The sequence below is a fragment of the Drosophila sulfurigaster genome, chromosome 4 (assembly GCF_023558435.1).
Source record: "Drosophila sulfurigaster albostrigata strain 15112-1811.04 chromosome 4, ASM2355843v2, whole genome shotgun sequence".
Lineage (NCBI taxonomy): Eukaryota > Metazoa > Arthropoda > Insecta > Diptera > Drosophilidae > Drosophila > Drosophila sulfurigaster.
In genome coordinates, this window is record NC_084884.1 from 2,266,569 (window position 1) to 2,289,190 (window position 22,622).

The 22,622-nt window shown below is 34.9% G+C and overlaps 1 protein-coding gene across 1 annotated transcript; it reads right to left on the reverse strand.

Moving 5' to 3' along the window:
- Positions 1 to 8,471: 8,471 nt before the first annotated feature.
- Positions 8,472 to 22,141, reverse strand: LOC133847009 (uncharacterized). The gene is given in 11 exon segments (XM_062281709.1): positions 8,472 to 9,207; positions 11,283 to 11,402; positions 11,484 to 11,849; positions 16,453 to 16,497; positions 16,500 to 16,640; positions 16,917 to 17,001; positions 17,803 to 18,126; positions 18,212 to 18,304; positions 20,600 to 20,646; positions 21,979 to 22,046; positions 22,126 to 22,141. Coding segments are annotated over 9 exon segments (1,389 nt in total). The 5' UTR covers positions 20,618 to 20,646; positions 21,979 to 22,046; positions 22,126 to 22,141; the 3' UTR covers positions 8,472 to 9,010.
- Positions 22,142 to 22,622: the final 481 nt, after the last annotated feature.

The window sequence follows — 22,622 nt, forward strand, 5'->3', positions numbered from 1 at the left end:
CGCCTTCGGCATGGACGGAATATTATTCCTGTCCACCATGTCCAGCTTGGCCCCTCCCACAGTCCTTCCAGTTTGGGTGCGGTCGCTTGCAGCCACTGCAATGTTGGGTCGTCCTTGCACGTCAGGATCTTGACACCATTCATCCAGCCAGTGCCTTCGAATGTAGGCATTGGACTGTCTGGGACATTCTCCATCCTGTCAAACAGTGCGTCGACCAGCTTACTATGGGTCAACCGCCACCGCTCTGCAGACATTTTCCCGTTAGGGTCCCCTCAGTCTATGAAAGCAACGGCGAGATGCCGCCTGGCAGTTTCAGCAACCGTTGCTCTCTGTCTCGTTTTGTTCGTGTTCGTGTTGGTGGAGCCAGGTGCTCGCAGCCTCTTGCTCACTGGGGCCCCTTGCTTGGGGCTCTCAGCGGACCGTTGGCGCTTGCTTGCCATGGACTCCACCTTATTGTTGGCAGGGCCGGTAGAACCGGTCTGCACTTTAGTGTCTTTTGAAAGGGGCTAATTTGGTTTTCTCGCATCCACGTGTTGGCCCAGGCAAGCCTTTCCTGATCCTTGACGGACAGGTTTGCTACGCCACTGAGTCTTGCGTGAATACGGGTCGTCGCCTTATTTTTGGCCTTCTCCTTCAGCCCCCCCCCGTGCCCCGCTGCACAACCATGGAGGTTCTGGCGATAGGCTGAGGTGACTGAAGAGGAAGACGTTCCCCTCCACCGTAGAGATTGGCGCAGCGCTCTTTTGGTCTGAATCGGTTAAGACCACAGCACCCGCGTGCACCAACCTCGAGTTTTTGTTGGTGGCAGTGTTGTTACAACTGATTCGGCCTGCTCCCAGAGGTGTGACCGCTGGCGACACGCAGAGAGGATCTCTCCCCCCCCGTGCCCACCGGTGGTAGCAGTCACGTCTTCCACCGACGTTTAAGCTGACATCCCAGCTCGAGTTGAATTTGTTATATGCTCCATTCTGAGACATATTGGCTAATTTTATTCATGGAAGCCCCCCATAGCGTTTTCAGTCTGACCGCCAGACACCTCGTACCATGGATTCTGCTACATACTTATCCCTAGACAAATGCCCGAAAGATAAGGAGCAGAGTCCGCAGCTAGGATCTGCAGTACCTGAAACATCGACGTATAGTAGAGATCTGCAACCCGTTGACAATGTGGTAATACAGATCCTACCCAGCCAGCACCCTCGGGGAGGGTTCAGTAGAGGATTTTGCCAGCCCTTGTATAACTTCTAATGAAATTTTGAATGTTGTATCTAGTCTAAGATATATCAATGTATTTATCATTCTGGAAACACACAACTTGAATTCTTGGATGTCTACAATATGGGTTAAGGTTCTATGGTTCTGTGTTATATGAGCATTTCCCAGATGGCTTAGTATGAGAGGAGGATCCGTTGAGTTTCTCCAAGGAGAAAAACTGTGTGGTAGAATGGGTTGTTCTGGAATGAAGTAGGTTTATTGGACGTAATTGTTTTTCCTGATTAACTTATTTGTTCTATTCTATTTGGTTCCCTTTCTTGGTTTAACTTGGGTAACCTTTGTTCTGTTTTATTACCTAGTTGTTCTTGGATTTGGGGGTACAGTTTCCTTCTAAATTCGTTCAATTTGGTTAAGTCGTCGTGGTGATTTTCAAACTTCACTGTTTTTCGAATTTTTGAGTTCTACCACGTTGTTGTATGTTGTCAATACTTCCGAAAGTATATCTGCATGGTCGCATTGGAGATGGAGTTCCTCCTTGGGGTTAAAAATTATTCTGTACAGTTTTGAGATTGTTGAATGGAGTCTTTCAACAGGTGCATTTTCTGATGATTGTTGGAATGATGTCGTATGGGTGATAATGCTATACTGACTCAGAAAGTCGCTGAAAAGGTTTCCTGAAAAGTCTGCGCCTTGGTCAAAGACCGATTTCTTTAGTAAGCCGAAGATACTAAAAAAATTTTGACAGTGCTGCGATGACTCTGATTGAATTCCTATTGGCTGATGGATATGGTTGTGCAAATTTTGAGAACTTATCGATGACTGTTAATTGTTCGTATTGTCGATTGTATAAATGTCAATGTGAATAACATCTAAAGGTTCTGCTGGTGAAGGTGGGCTTGCATGAAAGGTTTGTAGGGTTGTCTATCGTATTTAAGTGTTAAACATATGTATGTCGCAGTCGTTTATTATTTGTATGATAATCATTTTCATGGGTGGGAAGTAGACATCTCTATTGAGATGGTTAAGGGTCTCGTCGATTCCTCTGTGATTGCTATTAAGATGGTACGATTTTTTGTAATGTTTTTTGTTAGTCAGGTCGACTAAAAGTGATTTGTAACGACAGACGTTATATAAGTTGTTCTCTGTGAAGTAATTGTTGAATGCTTCTTCGATTATACAAAAGTGCCAGAATGGCATGCGTTTTGTTTGGTTTGAGAATGGTCTGGAGTATATTGGTGAGTCAAAACTAGGGTTCTGGAGTATATTGGTAATCGAGTTAAAAGTGTACACAGGTTCTGAGAAGATACGCCTTATTTTACGAGGCAATGGTGTTATTAACTGCACTGGGGCCGTTGGCTCGATTTGAAAAATCGATTGGATATTAAAATGATTCAGTGGTTTCTGAACAAGTGTTATTATTGTGGATCTTCATTTACATTTAAAGTTGGTTTTGGGTTTTGACCCTTCACGTTTTCAAACCAGATTAAATGTTTGTGATGTGTGACTATTTTAAATCTGCGGCCAAAAACATATGGTCTAAAGTGACCTACGGACCGGATGATCGCTAACATTTCTTTCTCTATAGTCGAATCTGACTTTCGTGTCTGAGAGTGTTCGGCTGGCGAACGAAATAGGCCTGTCGATGGTGTTCGGTCCTTGCCATAGTACCGCAACAATAATGAAATACTTGCGTCTGTGGCAGGGTTGCCAATGCAAATTTATACATTTCCCCAAAAATCGGGATAAAATTCCCCAAATTTGGGGACAAAACTCCGCTGATTCCCCATATAGTTTTTTTTAAATGAAACCATAAAACGCTGAGTATAACTCATATTAGTATTCTTAATTAATTAAAATAAAAACTCAAACAGTTAACATTCATATTCTTTTCCATATTTTTGTGGATAGCATTTTGTTTGACGGTTTGAACTTGACGCTGCCGCCTAGTTTTTTAATTCCTTCTCTTGCAGCCATAAATGATACAACAGTATCTGTATTCAGTCGATTACGGTTTTCAGTTTTCAAATTCTTAAGAACACTAAATTTGCGCTCGGCCGATGCATTTGAAAAAGGCAGTATCAGCAACAACGAAATAACAATTTTTATATTTGGAAACAGGTATTCTCCCGCAGCGTTTTTCAGACGAAATACTTTACCCCAGTAACATTCAGCATCAATGTTATTTTGAACTTCAAGCCCATGTTGACAAAAATCCAGAATTGCGTGATCTCGCCATTCATCGTCTAATTTTGTGCTGTCACAAATTTATAAAGGACAGGAAATCAAAAATGTAAAATCCCAGCATTTTCCCCACATAATGCCAATCCCCAATAAATCCCCAATCAACTTAAAATTCCCCGCAATTTGGGGAATTCCCCAAAGTTCGAAAGCTTTTTCTATAGACTCTGGGTTTCGGGATCTGATAATATTTTGCGTTTTGATTACGTGGTCCCGGTATCTTGTCAATGACTGATGGACACATACACGGTCTTGAATCCTTGAATCTTTGTTCTTTTATTTTAAAGATTTTATATTTGCGTTTTGATTACGTGGTCCCGGTGTCTTATCAACGATTGATGGACACATACATATACGGTCACATACTTGCAATTTCAGTTATTCTTTTAGAGGTTTAAATGCATACTCCAGTTGCGCGGTACACTATCAGCGATTGATGTGCACAGTCAAGTCATTGCTAATTCACCCGAGCAACGTAAACACAGTGATGGAGTAGCTACGGTTTTGGTATGACCGACCTGAACAGCCAGTTGCAAAGCGTGCGAGATCTGTTCTCACTAGCAGCACTTGGCATAGCACGTGGCCAGCCATGTGAGTAACCTGGCAGCATTTGCACAATCCTTACCAAATGGAGAAATGCATTTGAGGAGAGGTGCTTGACACGCAATTGCACATATTTGTGAATGTGAGTTAATCTGCCTTTGTCGGCGCGGCAGGCAAAGACAATGATTTTGTACATTTTGCGTGAGCAAATATAAAATGTGCTTCGATGTGCACGAAGTCCATACCATTCCGTCTGGAGCTACAAACATCTGTTCTGGGTACGAATTTGATGAACACTGTCAGGCAAAAGCACAGCATCGCCACAAGTGAGACCATTCTCAGATCCGATTACAAAACAATGCTGCATTGGATAAGCAGCGCAAACCGCCGATGCAACCAATTTGTCGGTAAGCGTGTGGCAGAGATTTTGAGTCCCTCAATGGTGCTGGTTACCAACGGCCGACAAAACTGCTGTCGACGCAACGCGGGCGCAATCAAACGTGGACTTAAGTCAGTGGTTGAACGCAAATTCCTGCGAGATCCCATTGTTCTTCACATTTCCCGAACTTGTTTTGCGCAACGAAAATGAAGACGACAACAATTGTTCGTGTCTTAGATGTTTGCAATTAAATGCAGTGTTGGCATCCCTTTGTGGTCATTTATAGTAGTAACTTTGAAATTAATCTCTAATCTGAAACAAACTTGATCCGTATACCGTTTATATTCACTCATATTCTTAGATAAAACGCCAGTTTTATAATTAAATATTATTATTTAAAAGACGCTTATAAACAATAACAAACAATCATGTATCTGCACCTGTTTATGTTCAAAAAAAGTACATTTTAAAAATAGAATATAGGAGATTAACGTATCGCAAATCAAAATCGTGTAACAAATTGTATAGGTTTTTAATATTACTAAACTGTTTAAAAGTCAGAATACGGAATGCGGAAACTTGACCTTTTGGACTGAATACCAAATTTTGTTGATCGCCAGAGCTTACGCTCCAGCCACGTGCACAGTTGTTAAAGCTTTGACTTGGGAAGCTTGTTACTAGTGCATTGTGCACTCGCTTATTTTTGTAAACCGATGATTGTGGAGGATAATTGCGATTCTCAAGCTCTGTCCCGAATGGAGCGGGTGTTACATTCCGTACGTTATTATATCCGTTCAGTTCAGTTGCAAAGCGTGCGAGATCTGTTCTCAATAGCAGCACTTGGCAAAGCACGTGGCCAGCCATGTGAGTAACCTGGCAGCATTTGCACAATTCTTACCAAATGGAGAAATGCATTTGAGCAACCCGACGCTAATGGAGGAACTGGTCGCAAAGCTGAAGGTGAGTCGAGTGGGCAAGGTATGCCAGCACTCTGCAAGTTTATCCAACTGCTACGTATTTCAGAAGATGGCTCATTGAATTTTCAAATGTTGTGTGCACAATAACTGACGTCGAGATAAAGGACACGAAACATCGGCTGCTTCATGTAAATACAGACCGACAGGAGCAACGTTGGAGCAAGCAATGCTCAATATGCGATGGGCAACATGAAGTTTCAAATTGTAAGGAATTCTAGAAGGCCTCTTCATCGACTCAATGGATTGTAAAAGTGCATCGTCTATGTTTCTCGCCCCAAAGGGATGACGTCATGACCAAGAGTTGCCGTGCAGACAACAAGTGTCAGGTGGAGAACACCGCCACCAGTGAAGGAAAACAGAATTGAGAATGAGCCGCGGCCAGCGAGCTCAAGCAGGAATACGGCTCATACTGTCCAAGAGGCCATGGAGCGGATTCTGAGCTGCGTCGACCCAAAGCAGCAAAGATTACTCTTTGGTATACTGTCAGTCACGCTATACGGAGTCGGCAGTCGAAGGGTAAATACGTATGCACTTTTCGACGAAGGTTCATCCGTCTCGATGATCGACCACGAATTAAGGAGAGAGATGAACCTAACTGGAGAGCGACGGCAGCTAAATAAATAAATAGTGGGGAGCAAAAGTGAGTACATGTTTGCATTAAGCGCATACAGATGTGAATAAAACAGAAAGTAGTAAAGCAAACACAATAATGTGTTTACACCCCTTACCCATAGGGTAGAAGGGTATTATAACTTTGTGCCGGCAGGAAATGTATGTAACAGGTGGAAGAGGCATCTCCGACTCTATAAAATATAAAGCACACTCGACTGTAGCTTTCTTTCTTGATTTCACTCATTCTACATTTAATATACTACAAAATAACATAAAGCAATTAACGGTTAGAATAGCAGAAAAAAACAAGTAAGAAAGTTACAGTCGAGTGTGCTCGACTGTGAGATACCCGCTACCCATTTTAATAAAGGCAAAATATTGCGGTATCATTTTCAAAATATACTGAAAATACTAAAAAATACTAAAAATATACCAAATGATATGTTTGGTATATCGATATAGTACACCATTCAAAATATACCATAGACGGCACAATGTACCAGATTGTCGGCCAAAGCTACTCAGACCCATAGGCGTTTTTGCCCATACAAAAGTATTTCTTTAATAACTTCCACAATTTTTATCTTATCGCAACCAAATTTTCAGGAAGCATAACTACTATAGTAATTATTGTATATCCCCAAAATTTGCTTGTTATTCGATTTTTGATTTGCGGGGCCGAAGTGGGCGTGGCAAAAATTTGAAACAAACTTGATCTGCGTGCAAACATAACAAATGTTGTCGTTATAGCTCTATCTCTCTTATAGTCTCTGAGATCCAGTGTTTCATACGGACGGACGGACAAACACACAGACGGACATGGCTATATCGTCTCGGTTGTTGACGCTGATCAAGAATATATATACTTTATAGGGTCGGAGATGCCTCCTTCTACCTGTTACATACATTTCCTGCCGGCACAAAGTTATAATACCCTTTTACACTATGGGTAGCGGGTATAAAAACGTAAAAACAAAAAAAAAAACCTTTGGCACTTCAATTTCCTTTTCAAATTTTAATTTTACAATTCACAATAACATTAATATGTAGTCCCCTAGAATCCTATTTTATATGAGCTTTTCGACTCGTTTTGGCATATTTTCAAACAAATTTGTTTAAATTTGATTGGGTATGAGGTTCTATTCATTTGTATCCCTTGTGTCAAATCTTCCATGTCCATGCCGTCTTTTCACAATTGACCATAAATTCCCAACTGGATTGAGGTGGTCATTGAGCTGGTCACTTCATTATGTTACAATTTTAAACAGCACGATTTTTGAGGTGCATTGGATCTCAATCCCGCTGAGATACTATTTCAGTTTATTTAAGGAAAAATTCAAAATCGGTCAAATTTTAAATATTGAAAAAAATTAAAAATGCGCTAAAATTTTCAAATAAAAAATTAAAAATCGTCAAAAATTTTAATATTTAAAATATCAAAAATGTGCCAAAACTTTAAAAATAAGTTATTTTAAAAATCTGCAAAAATGTTAAGTATTGAAAAAACCTAAAAATCTATCGAAACTTAAAAATACAAAAATTGTAAAAATCGTCCATTTGCATCCACTTTGCCAGCCGTAGCCGTTGAGAAGATACTCGGCATATACTGGCAGCCAGCAACGGGCGACTTCAAGTTCAACGCAAGATTCCACAAGGTTCCGAAGAGCGTGATGACTGGCAAAAGAACTCCTACAAAATGGGAGTTTCTCTGAATGCTTATGTCAACATTCGATCCTGTGTGTTTCCTGCGCTTCTTTATGATTACCGCCACTTGGATGAATGTCTACCGGATGGAATCAACGTCGCCTTTGAGAAGTGCAAGATATCGCAATCATGAAGCAATTTCGATGTCCACGATACTACTTTGAACCAGGAGAGGTGCTTGACACGCAATTGCACATATTTGTGAATGTGAGTTAATCTGCCTTTGTCGGCGCGGCAGGCAAAGACAATGATTTTGTACATTTTGCGTGAGCAAATATAAAATGTGCACGAAGTCCATACCATTCCGTCTGGAGCTACAAACATCTGTTCTGGGTACGAATTTGATGAACCCTGTCAGGCAAGGGCACAGCATCGCCACAAGTGAGACCATTCTCAGATCCGATTACAAAACAATGCTGCATTGGATAAGCAGCGCAAACCGCAGATACAACCAATTTGTCGGTAACCGTGTGGCAGAGATTTTGGGTCCCTCAATGGTGCTGGGTACCAACGGCCGACAAAACTGCTGTCGACGCAACGCGGGCGCAATCAAACGTGGACTTAAGTCAGTGGTTGAACGCAAATTCCTGCGAGATCCCATTGTTCTTCACATTTCCCGAACTTGTCCAACAACAAATTTTCATTTGGATTTTCATTCTTAATTATGTTTTGCGCAACGAAAATGAAGACGACAACAATTGTTCGTGTCTTAGATGTTTGCAATTAAATGCAGTGTTGGCATCTGAAACAAACTTGATCCGTATACCGTTTATATTCACTCATATTCTTAGATAAAACGCCAGTTTTATAATTAAATATTATTATTTAAAAGACGCATATAAACAATAACAAACAATCATGTATCTGCACCTGTTTACGTTCAAAAAGTACATTTTAAAAATAGAATATAGGAGATTAACGTATCGCAAATCAAAATCGTGTAACAAATTGTATAGGTTTTTAATATTACTAAACTGTTTAAAAGTCAGAATACGGCAGTCTATTTGCGGAAACTTGACCTTTGGACTGAATACCAAATTTTGTTGATCGCCAGAGCTTACGCTCCAGCCACGTGCACAGTTGTTAAAGCTTTGACTTGGGAAGCTTGTTACTAGTGTATTGTGCACTCGCTTATTTTTGTAAACCGATGATTGTGGAGGATAATTGCGATTCTCAAGCTCTGTCCCGAATGGAGCGGGTGTTACATTCCGTACGTTATTATATCCGTTCAGTTTATCAACGTTTATAAAGCTTTGGTTTGATGATCTTTGATTAGACGTCTCCTCAAACTTTGACAACTTTTCGTATGGTATTGGTGAGGGATTAAAACTGGTGGGCCCCTTCACGTAACTCTGTTGCCCATAAAGTTGTTGTTTAGGGGCTGTGGTGAATATAATCCTGTATTGCTTATTGGAAACCCTTTGAGTGTTTCCCCAATTCCAGTTGAACATCCTTTAGCATAATTAGCTATTGATGAACCTTGTTGAACCGGAGGTGGTGCGTAGCTAGTCAGCGAAATCTCCTTAGGTACATAAAGACCTAAAGGAAAATATGTAAATAATTAAAAATATTACTTATCATCATAATAATACAATTGTCTAGTACTCGCATAAAACATGTATATTCAAATTAATCAAGTAGGTTGATGCAGTTGCTTAAATTAAATTCACCATATTTTTATAAAAGGGCAAAAGACGACTTAACATAAAAGACTGCACACGCAGTATCTGCCTGCTAAGCTTATATTCTAGTCTGAATCTAAGTTGATATGTGATGGATATGTGATATGTACATATATGATGTAAGACAAATGTGGTATAATAGTTAGTATGTATAGTCGTAATTTGGATTAGATAACCGGTATCAGTATGTAAATTGAAACGAAAATAGTCCTAAAAATTAAAATAAATTGGAAACTGAAAAAATCGTTATATTTAATTTTATGTCGAAAAAATCATACCAAATTGAACGCGACAATTAAATTGATGTAGTTTTGTATCCACTACATATAGGATAAATGGCTAAATGAGTTTTGATTAGCAGGAAATGTATATAACAGCGAGAAAAAATATATCCGACACTATGAATGAAGTGTATATTTGCTATATTTACATTAACACTTATTTACCGCAGCACACTCAGCTATAGTTTAATTTAATAATTTTCTAAATTTGTCAATATGGTCGTTTCGCCATATAAAAAAAATTTATATACAAAAAAATATATATATATATATATATATATATATTTATATATTTTTAGATTTTTAATATCTCCTCCCAATTTTATAATACTCCATAATAGTAATTCTGCATTTCTGGATTCAAACCATTAGTTTTGCTGTATAAACATGTAGGACAATTTTCTGGTTTTCATATTCATTTTAGCACGCGCATATCCGACCCGAAAATCGACAAAAAAAGCGTGGAAGTTGTGATATTTGGAAGATACAATAATAACTACAGTTTTATGATTCCTGAAAATTTGGTTGCGGACAGATAAAAAAAGTTATTTATTACTATTATTACTGCAAATATTTCTTGTTTTGTCGACAGCGGCTTTCTTACTTGATTTAGCTGCAGTAATTCGAAATAAATTAAATGCTTTAGTCTATGTATGTATTTGAGAAATTGATTATAAAATTGATTCAAGAATATTCATTAATTCCTACGTAAATACAGTGAAAACCAGTTTTCCGTAAACAAATAAGATGTACAATCTCATGGTTATTTACTGACAGCGGACTAAATGGAAAAAAACTACAAACACACACATATAGGGATTTATTTATTTATCTAAGTAGTAACAATTCAAATACATTTAAATTGAATCAAAAGTAACTAAATAAAAATAAAAAAATAACATGCCTTCGATTACAGAAGTGTCGCCCATTTCCAATACTGATACGTTTTTATTAGCTGTTAATTCGTAATTGCCATTTATAATTGATTTGAAATTCTTCGCATCATGATCTCGTAATGATTGTTTCTCAAATGAGCAAATTAACTCCCGTACATTAGCAAATTCACTATTTTCTTCATAGTTTTTGCTAATTCACAGTTTTACTCTCTGCTGGAATATTTGACATAATTGTACTCATATTTTGAGAGAAATTATGTTGGCCTGAGTTTTTATTGACACTGTCTGTTGTGACGACTAATTTTTGACTACCAGACAACATTTTAGATTGTATTTTATTATTTTCAAGTTCAAGCCCAAATCCAAGAGTTAATCTTTTCTGGAATAACTCCAATTGGTAGAGTCGTTGTAGCACTTCATCATTTGAATCGATAAAAACGGGATTTGTAGTATTATTTGTGTACAAATTATTTGAATTATGTTGTTGACTATTCGTATGATTAAGATTTAGATTTTAAGCACCAAAATATTATTCCTGCCACTAAGATAGTTCGTCAGATCGTCACTATTATTATTGTACCCAATTTTTTCATCAAAATATTCTGAAATATTTAATTAATTATTTAATGACAGAGGAACGAATATTCATTCGTTGAATATTGAAAACGATATACATATATATTTACATATATTAACATATTAATTAAAAAATTTTCTTTCTGTAGAAAATAATTTCTTATTTCAAAAACACTTACCTTTTGGCAACTCAACATTGCGACCTCCCCAGCCTTGAGCCACACTTGGTTTATAAGCTAGTTCTCTTTGAGGATTGCATGGCAAATTGCGTTGATTGAGAAGACGAGTATCATTGATCTTGTAAATATTTGTAAATATACAATATACTTGTTATTATTTAAATTTTTTAAATCTTTAATTTAAACGGTAAAGTACATACCTTTTATTCGATTCTTCGACAATAGTATTTGATAAAATGCTATTAGAAAAGGTTGGTGGTCGTGAATATGAATGAGTCAGTTCAGAGCAATCATTTACATCTTGTTTAAAATGTACTGGGGATCCAAATGAAGAAGTGGCCGTCTGTTTGTTACTATATGTTGGATCTTGCAGAAATGCTGTGCTTGCTGATCCAGTTTGAAGAGCAGCTTCCCAAGGCGATTTAACAACGGTAACGCCAGGCTTTGAGTATTTCTCAATTAGATGATCCTGATGTAAATTCAGTTGAACCCGATGCTTACCAGCATCGGAATATGCTGGTAAAATACTTGGTGATAAAGGTGGTTTTGCAGGGTATTGTTGAAAATCTGGAATACCAGATGGACTGTGAGTACCGGCATTAGTCTCGTCGACTACCCAATTATCAGCCTTTCGACGACGTTTTGCAAAGAGCTCAGCTCCTTTTTAGGCGATAGTAGTAGTAGGCAAGCGCAAAGCAATTTTGTTGTTGATTGTCCATGTTTGAAAAAGAAATGGTTAATTATTTTATGTAATATTATTATCTGTGTAGTTACTGTACTGTATAAAAAGTATAAAACAGTATTCAATTTTATTGGTTTGACTCATTAAAAAACAATAAACAAACCCTAAAAAGGCTTTTAATAAATTTGAAAAAAATTTTTAAATTAAAATTTCGTTTATTTCAAAAATTATAACGCCTAAGGTTTTTGCTTGAATGTAATCCAAATAACGCGAACGACATTTATTTTTCAAAGTCGCGGTTTGAAGTATTGAAAACAAATAAGAAAATTAAAAACTTTTGTTATCGATTTTTTATATTAAGTGTAAAGAAAAAATAACAAATAAATTTTTTTTATCAAATACATGTGCAAAAAAATAATATTTACTGATTCTTATACATGAAATACACAAATATATATAACATAAGCGAATAAATGATTACCTCGACCTTTATGCAGTTGTAACGCGGTTATTAGCTCAGCACAATTTTCAGGTGATAAAAGCCCTGTTTCAATATTTATAGAATCTTTTAGTGAATTATAGTCGCGCATTTGACCACGCGGATTCATAATAAGTTTTAATGGTAATTTGTCCAACTGGGTTAGTTCCTTGCTCGTGGTTACTTCAGCATTTTCTTTAATTGCAATGTCGCCTTCCCCTATTCAGATAACACAGGCATATTACATTTTGTTTTAATATTATTATAAATTAATTTTAATGAATTGTAAATTGAAATACTATAATATAACAATAAACAATAGTAGGTATTTATATTTTCGAAATATCAACCTCGTCTAAGTTAGATTGGCGATTTAATATGTATGTACATATGTCTGTGCCGTCTTGCATTTTATTTTATTTCGAATAAAAATTGATAACAATATAAATATTCATACTTAAAAGAGACAGTAGCATTAGTATTTGCTGATTTAAGTATTAAAGGCACTGGTCACATGCTTTTAGGAAGTGGTGAAATATTAAACATTAATGTTAAAAACTAATTAACCCCAAACCAACAGTTTTGTGTGCTAATTGTGGAAGCTGCAAGCATAAAGTATTTATGTTGAAATTGTGATGTAGTTAATAAATCTATATATATAGTGATAAAAATGTCGATTTTAAATCTATATACAGTAGAATCTAGTTATACCGACTCCGCTTATAGTTTCCGTCCGGTTATTGCGACGAAAACTCGCTGGTTGGTCCCCATACAAACTTATATGTAAGGACCTCCACATAGTACGTTTCCGCTTTTAGCAACAAACCGCTTGCTTATACCGACGAAATTTTTCACAATTCAACCGGATATTATTGCGACGAAAAAAATACAGCGTATTAATACCAACAAATTTAAGCATCAAAAGGCCCTGATAGTAATGTATGTATTTCTCAGTAATCCGGCAAGTTTTCTTTTTCAAATGTTTTCCACGCCCACTTCCGCCCCGCAAATCGACAAAAATCGTATAACAATTTTAATTGTAATTTTAGAGCTAGAATTTTGATAATCACAATAATAACTACAGTAATTGTGATTCTTAAAAATTTGGTTGCGATCAGATTAAAATTGTCGAAGTCATTAAATAAATACTTATGTATAGGCAAAAACGCCTACTTATTAGTGGTCTTAGTTGCTTTGGCTGACAATCTGGTATATTGTGCCGTCTATGGTATGTTTTGAATGCGGTACTATATCGATATACCACATATACCATTTGGTATATTTGTAGTATTTATGCAGTATATTTGGTATAATTTGAGAATACCGCAAAATATATTGTTTTTATTCAAAATGGGTAGTGGGTATCTCACAGTCGAGTACACTCGACTGTAGCTTTCTTACTTGTTTTATATAAAATATACATATATTCTTGATTAAAGCGAAAAGTTGGGGTTATGGGGACATGGGGTTAATTTCTCCGCACTTAGATTTGAGAAATTATAACGAAGACAAATTATTGAAGACTTTTTTCGGTGACTTTTTCAGTCAATCGGTCTGTTAATGAGTCTCTCTGAAAACCAAAACAAAAGAAACAAAGTCAAAGCTCAGAGAGAAACCGAAACGGCATGCTTTTTATACCCGCTACCCATAAAGCAGAAGGGTATTATAACTTTGTGCCGGCAGGAAATGTATGTAACAGGTAGAAGGAGGCATCTCCGACCCTATAAGGTATATATATTCTTGATCAGCGTCAACAGCCGAGACGATCTAGCCATGTCCGTCGGTCTGTCTGCCCGTCCGACCGTATGAAACACTGGATCTCACAGACTATTAGAGATAGAGCTTTATTTTTTCGACAGCATTTGTTATGTTTGCACGCAGATCAAGTTTGTTTTAAATTTTTGCCACGACCTCTCCGCCCCCGCAAATCGACAAAAATCGAATAACAAGCGTAATTTTAAAGCTAGAGCTTTCGGTATATACCACAAAAACAATAGTAATTATGATTCCTGAAAATTTGAATGCGATCAGATAAAAATTGTGGAAGTTATTAAAGAATTACTTTTGTATGAGAAAAACGCCTACTTACTAGGGTCTTAGTTGCTTTGGCTGACAATCTTGTATATTGTATCGTCTATGGTATATTTTGAATGTGGTACTATATCGATATACCAAAAATACCATTTGGTATATTTTTAGTATTTTGTAGTTTTCTTTCGCAATATTTTGCTTTTATTCAAAATGGGTAGCGGGTATCTCACAGTCGAGCACACTCGATTGTAGCTTTCTTACTTGTTTCGGTTGTTCTCGCGAACAGAGCGTAAGGAAAAAAGCGGTTAACAGTTATTTTTAAGTTATGATTATAAGGCATCATTTGTGATTGTTGCTCGCAGATCAAAAAATTATAACAACAGTCGTAAAGTTTACTGAAATTTTTCCAGTTTTATAGCTAATTATGGAAGAATAATATTTTGAACTCTGCGGTATACAGTTAAATTAATGGTATTTCATTACATCAAGGCCAACTACACTCGATTGAAGCTTTCTTACTTACTTACATTAATATACCACAAAAATACTTAATTATACCGGCTATATTTGGTATATTGATATAGTACTAGCACTACTCATATAATACATAGATACTTCATCTCTTGAAGCACTATCGCAACTTTGAGCTTTCTGTGCTTTCGTTTGTATGCATGCGTCTACGTATATACATGCTCGCTTATATGTGTATGCATGTGAAGTTTTGCAACGCGCATTTACCGCGCAGACTAGCAGCTCGTGTGCGTCAATTTTAATTTGTCGCGACGAAAGAAGCCTCAAAAATGGCTTGCTTTTTATTTTGGATTCTCGGGGCGGACGTGGGCGTGGCAAAAATTGAACACAAACTTTATCTGTGTGCACCTAGCTCTTGTTCATATCACATCAGCTATCGTATAAAAAGTTCTGTTATATGATAATATTAATTGTGTTGACTTGCATATGCGAATTCAATTCTCGATTAAATCTATTGGGAGACTGAAAAACTGCAGCGGGAGCTACATTGATTACTCAATCATACCCGCTTAATTAACGGATTCTGGGAATGCCACAGAAATCTTTAGACAAATCGCCTTAGGGAGATTTGTTAGTCTCGCAATATTTATCGTCAATGTTCGAAGTTTTTGAGGCAAGAAAAATATAAATAAATAATAAATATTTGCCTTTGCTTTTAGTGCAATATCCAGCCATAAGCGTTATATTTTATAAATTGGAATATAATAAACACTTTTATAAAAAGCGCTCGTTGTTTAAATAATGAAAAATTAATTAGTTTGCTCTTTAACTAAAGTTTAATATTTGTCAAGCTCTATCAGCTTTTTGTACATTTTTGATTGATTTTATGTGTGATTTGTGTTTGTATTCAAATCAAATAAATTATTTAAAATCGATTATGCGTTTTGCGAGACTGCTGGAAATTTATATCTTTCGTTAGTTTGAATTTTAGAAACGCATCGGATCCACTAGTTACTTTTATAGTATATGAAGCCATATGTAGTATGCACATTGTTCATTCATATGTGTGTTTTATTTCGTTATTCTTTTTATTTACGGGTGTTCCTTGTTTTAATAGATTTCGGTAAAAGTAATAATAATTATAATTAGTTAATTATTACCAAACTAGAATCAATATAAAGTATTGAAGATTTTAAGTCATCTCGGCTTTGTGTTGGTTATCGGCTTTAATTTGCTCAGTTTGGATTTCTCTAGAACCCTTTATTGATCGTAATTATTATGTTTTATATTTAAGGAACGCAAATAAATCTCTGGATCAATCTGACTAGTATAAATAAAGTCTATGTAAGAATATTCTTGGGTAGGCTGTTCAAAGTTTTTTACTAATTCAATTTGCATATAAAACATTAGCAAGTATCGAAAAGTCATTGCAGGTCCGTATGAATATTATTTAACACAACAAAAATGTAGATAATTTCCTTATTAATGGAAATCGAGAAATCTGTTACCTTGGAAGGAACCTTCGTGAACCCATTTGACTGAACGTTTTTTCGATTGACAAACATTGATTGTCCTTTAGACTTTTGATTGCTTATATCACTCAATGAATGTGAGATTCGGCGGGCAAGCTCAACCTGGTCCTCCACAGTAGGATGCAATGTTGGAGAATAAAATGCTGATGAGGCATATAGCTTTCCTATATAGTGTTTAACGAAGTTTATGTCAATTTTATTATATTGCCAAGTAATATATATTTAAGAAAAAGGCGATACGTAATTGAAATTCAGCAATCTTAACTTAATACAAAAAATTATTAATTGTTATCAGTAAGCAGAAAAATCAGGGTGATAATAATAACACATGGACATGCACGCAAAGCAATGTGTAGGCATTTTGATATTGGGCGGTCACCGAAAGATTTGAAATAATTATTTTACGTATCACCTTTTACACAATGGGGAGCATTACTTACGATTCTTGGGTAATATTTGAGGAGCATCTGTAGCTGGAGTAAATATTTTGCGCAAATCAACTGTCCTTGATAGATTTGAAGATTCCTATTTTAATTTATACACAAAATAATTTGATACTTATTCGGAAGCTAAGTACATACGTACATTTCTGCTTTGCCATATTTTTGAACTCAATTCAAGTAAAATTTTCTTTTTACGTTCATCGTAACGATCGGTAGGGCGAAAGCCTCGTTTTCTTTCTATTGTGCAAGTCTCTTGCATATTAATTTAAACTAACTACTTTATTATACAAACATATAGATTTTGAACTATTTTACAGAAATCGTAAAGTCTATTGCTTAAGACAGATACGAATTCATTAACATGCTCACATAAATATTGCATGAGTTTCTCTATAAATACAGCATTCACACATGTGTACAAATTTATATTCGAGAGAGCTCTCTTTTCAATGCTAATTATAGTGGTATTCACAGAGAACGGAGCAAAGCACAGAACAAGAGAGTTTCATATAACTGAAAATATGAGTGAAAGTAGTATATCTATATCCATATATATCTATATACATATATATATATATATATAGATATACATATATATCTATATACGCATCAATTTGTGAAAGGAAATTATTTTGGTAAATGATGAAGAACGTATACATGTATCAGTATAATTGAATACAAACTTAAACATAAAATGTATATATTATTTATATATCAATAAGTACAGAGCAAAAAATCAAATTAGTAAGGGTAATTGATATAAATCATATATTCAATTTTATCCTTGTTCAAGAAGCATAACGGATCACACCAGCTTTTAAAACAAATACTTAATTTTGATAATTTAAAATTGATCATAGTTATAATAATATTCCGTACTTACTTTTGTCTTGTAGATGTCATCCTGTATTTGATTATAATTATTTGCATATGTTTCTAACACTGATTCATCCCTATATTGGTTGAGGTTTTCGTTTTGCACTTTTTGTTGTTGAATCTCTTGTGAGCGTTTGAGTTCATTCTCTTTAATTTGATTTTGTGCAATTAGTTTTTGTGCTAATAACTGCTGTTGATGAATTTGGTTAGTTAATTGCTTTTGTTTCTCAATTAGTTCAAGCTCTTGCTCCTTAAGGTGTGCGATTTTTTCTTGTGCCTTTATATTTATATCAATATCAGATATAATGTTCTCAATCTGGTTGCTAATATCCTTTAAAAATGAAAATATTAATCGAAGGATTTTAAAGCTTGAGGTGCTGTGAAATCGTTATCAAAGTAATATAAATAGTACTTACGTTTGTGTTGACATTTTTTACCTCCTCTTTAGCTTCCTCGTTCTGCACAACATTTCCAGAGTCTGAAGGCTTTGAAATATTAGAATCCTCCACCTAATAAAAGATTTAAACGACTTACATATGTACATTTTCCATAAAATAATTTTCAATGATAATGCAGTCATTCTGAGATTTTTATAGAGTTAAAACATATAGTCCGTCTGTCAAGCTTAACAGTAACTTTTTATGAAAATATAGAAACACTAAACCAAATTCCATTAACATTTTCATGCAGTATTTTCAATAGGAAATATATTTTGTATACTTTTTCTGTTTTTATTGGTGTCTGCTACTGGCATTTCATCTTCAGAAGAAGTTTCACTATCTTCCGAGTCTTCTTCCTCTACGTCTTCCTCTATATCTTGTGTAGATATTTCAGTTGTAGCGCATTTTGGTTCAATCTGTTCATTGTTGGATGTAACTGGACTATCAACGATATCTGCCTTAACTAAACTTTCAGTATTTTTTTTTGTTCGTTTTCGTCTGAAACTTCGCGACTCTCGGTTACTTCAATTGACAGTACCGTATCGATTTTCTTCTCTTCTGAACTTTCGACATTTTAATATCGTCGACAATGACAGCACTTATGGCGTCCGCTTCAGTTTCGACATGTCTCTTTTCGTTTTTCTTGTCAGTACAAATTATATTGATTTTTTCAGGAGTTTCATTTTCCTTGTCATCTGCGAAATTATCTTTACTTATTGATGATTGGTCAGTAGCAGTAGCGGTATCCTGGATATCCTTTTTAATTTCAGCACCTTCTTCATCCTTGCTCGTTATATCAGCCGTGGATGGGACATTTTCATTTGAGTTTGAAATTTCAGTTTCATGAATTTCGGTCTTAACAAAAAAAAATAAGAATTGAATAATTAAGTATAGTCTTAAATTGTGCTTATGTATCGAAGCAATCATTAAGCGATTGAACATATACCAGTAGAAGCGAATATTCTATCCAGTTGCTATTTTTTAATATGTTGTGACATTTGTTTTACGTTTGTTTGTTATATTATACTTAAACTATTATTTCCATTTCACTCATTTTTTTTTCGTTATCCATATTTTATTAATATTTATAGCCGCTACCTTTACCATATACAATGCCAAAAGTAACAATCAGAAGAAATGCGATTTATATATGCATATAGACCGTATGTTTATAGATGCGAACTTGTCGAATAGGATTAAAACTATATATCGACATAATATTAGCAAAGGGCGCTATCGTTATTCATAAGTCAACTCATAGGCACGTATATACAAGTTGTCAAGTGGCCTGCACGTTGCTATGTCTGGATGTTCGCCGAAACAGGTCACCAACAATTGAATAATTGAGGAGTTTAAAATGGTAGTGCATGTTAAAATGCTGGAGCTATGGAGATCGAGTGCCAACAAAACTTGCTCCGGATCAGTAATTGGACTAGGATTCGTGGTGGCTGTGGTTATGTCCAAGCAGACAACCTATTTAAACGCAGTTCAAACAATTGGATTTAACTGCGAAAAGGTACAACACACACTAAATTTTTTGATTGGTTGACAATCTGAATTAATTTTAATTGCATCGTTATTTCAAATATATGGTACAATTTAAGATTTTCCTGTATATCAGAAAGGATACCGGGTAACTCACATGTCAAAGATTGTTAAGTTTTACTTCGGTATATTAATTGGGTATATTTTATTGAAAATGGTTAGCGGGTATCGAGCACACTCAACTGTAGCTTTCTTATCTCGTTTAATTTTCCCATTACTAATTCAATTAAAAATTGTAAGTCATAATATCATTAAATAATTTAAGCAATACAAGATTTTTGTTCTGTTGCTGGATGTACTTTTAAAATAAAATAATGTTTTTGAGTTAGTGTTAGTGTGTCGAAAATACTCTACGCCACACACTGCGTTCTTCATTGATTTGATATCATAACTTTCACAGTACAAAGTGTGTACCACTGTAAATATTATTTCTACTGCTTAGGTAAAGTAAGAGAAAAATGTAAGTTATTCAAATTTGAATATATGTTATTAAATTAATTAGTACTTATGTTATCATTATCCTTGAGATCGAAGAACTTACAAGAACCGAGAGTTTTTACTTTTGTTGCTATCAAGCAAACACTCCGTTCATTAATTATTTATATATTTATATATGAAATTACAATTCTTACAATCTTATTATATTACTACAATTGTATTTTCCTTTAAATATTCGTAAGTACTATGTTTGCTAAATATTAAAACCCTTCAATGTATTGTTAAATAGCCTGTTTATATAAATAATTTACTGCGCAAGCCAGTAATGCAATGTTATTTTTGCATAAATGTCATACTAATGTCCTGGTCTTGAATTCTTACCATAATTTCGGAATCCATAATTAATTGTATTCAGAATGCTCCACAGGCTAAAAAAACATATTAATTAATACTATTGAAGAAACAGAAATACAGGCTAAATCAAATTATCTCAGTTCTAAATATGTGACCTATAAACGTCAAGACCATGAAACAATTCGCGCAATAGGCTAATCTTAATACACCTGGCCCTCGCTTAACTCGGACTCTTTTAGCACGAACTCGGTCTTACACGGTTACAAATTTGTTCCCATCCCCTTTTAACACGCTAAAAACCTCGTTCTTACACGATTTTTTGATAAGGAGCCACCAAAATGAGAAAACATTTTGAAGCAAACTGGCTTAAGCTATAAATGCCACCAAATGCATTTCAAATTTGATATGAATTGAAACATATGATCTCCTTACTTTTTACCATTTTTAAGTTTCTATAAAGATTAACCTGTTAAATTATTATAAGCAACTTTTTCAACTAAATGCCAGCTTTTAGTTTTGAAAATACTAATGTTATGCATTTATTAAAGGCATATGCATAATAACTTTTGGTTAATTTTGAACAAATTTGAACAATAAAACAATTTTTTTGCTGCCAATTTTGAATTTTGCGAAAGGTAACCCCTTATTTTGTACTGAATCCATGTTTCGCTTAACACGAAGATTTCTACGAACGTAACCCCAGTGTTAAGCGAGGGCCAGGGTATTACAAATTTTGCATTATCTAATTTATGTACATACATATGTACATATGTACATATGCTTATATGCATTTGCATAAGTCTACACATTACGCTTATAAAGACATAATACCGTTTATCGACTGTAAGCTGAAGAAGTAATTACACTCGATAATTACACAAAGCATAATGAGGTTATCTTCTATAAGCAATTAAAATAAATAGTTTTGGTTTATTTTTATTTTAAACGGATGCACACCTACAAGTGTACGTAAGTATATATGTATATCAGCATGTACATATGTGTATATGACAGTTACAACAATATTTTTGCTGGAGGGATAACATGCTTCTAAAATTATGCATTTATGTGTATATTGAAGACAAAAACTTCGTTCAGTGAACTACATTTTACACTTATTTTGAATATACAGTGTAATGTAGAAGCAATTATATTGTGTATGTACATATACATATGTATATGTACACGTTAGTATGTCCTCAAAATTCATAGTAGAATATCATATGTACATACATATTTTTAAGCTGTTCATTGGGTTTGAATACAAACACATTATATAATTTATAGTTAAAGGTAGATATATATGTACATATGTATGTGTATATAAAAATACTTTTATTATGTACATTATTTTTTCCCAATTTTTGAATTATTTTGTAGAAACTTATAACAATCTTAACACTCACCAACTTTATCGAATTTTTAATAATTACAACCGAAGAAAGCTGTACGATCAATCTTAGAATAACGGACTCTACTTGTGAAAGATAACAAAAAATTAAATGCCAACTGAGCTAGAAAAATGACCTCGAAGGAAAGAAATATATACATACATATGTGGTTGAAATCCATATACATAAATATGTATATATGTAGATATATATACAAATGTATATATGTGTGTGTGGGTCTCGTTTGAATTATAGTATGCGAGTGCACATGGGACACAGCATCCACACTGTCCACATTCTATTTATTTACTATAAAACAAGCCGCACAACCACATTATAGAATGGATGCATACATACATATATACACATGTGCAGATACCTATTTGTATCGTTTGTGTTTTGTATAACGTAAATTTATATGTACATACATACATATGTATGTATAAATGTTTTAACGGAAACGCAAATCTCTCTCTATAACGAACAGTTCATAGTCTTATTTAAAATATAGTTTTATTAAAAAATTAAAACCGAAATAAAATAAATAAAAAAAAGGCATGCATACCTACAAATTTTCATACCTAGATACACAAATGTTTTACTAATTAAACAAATTACCAAAACAGATAGATATATCCATTAATTCCGAGGAAAAATTA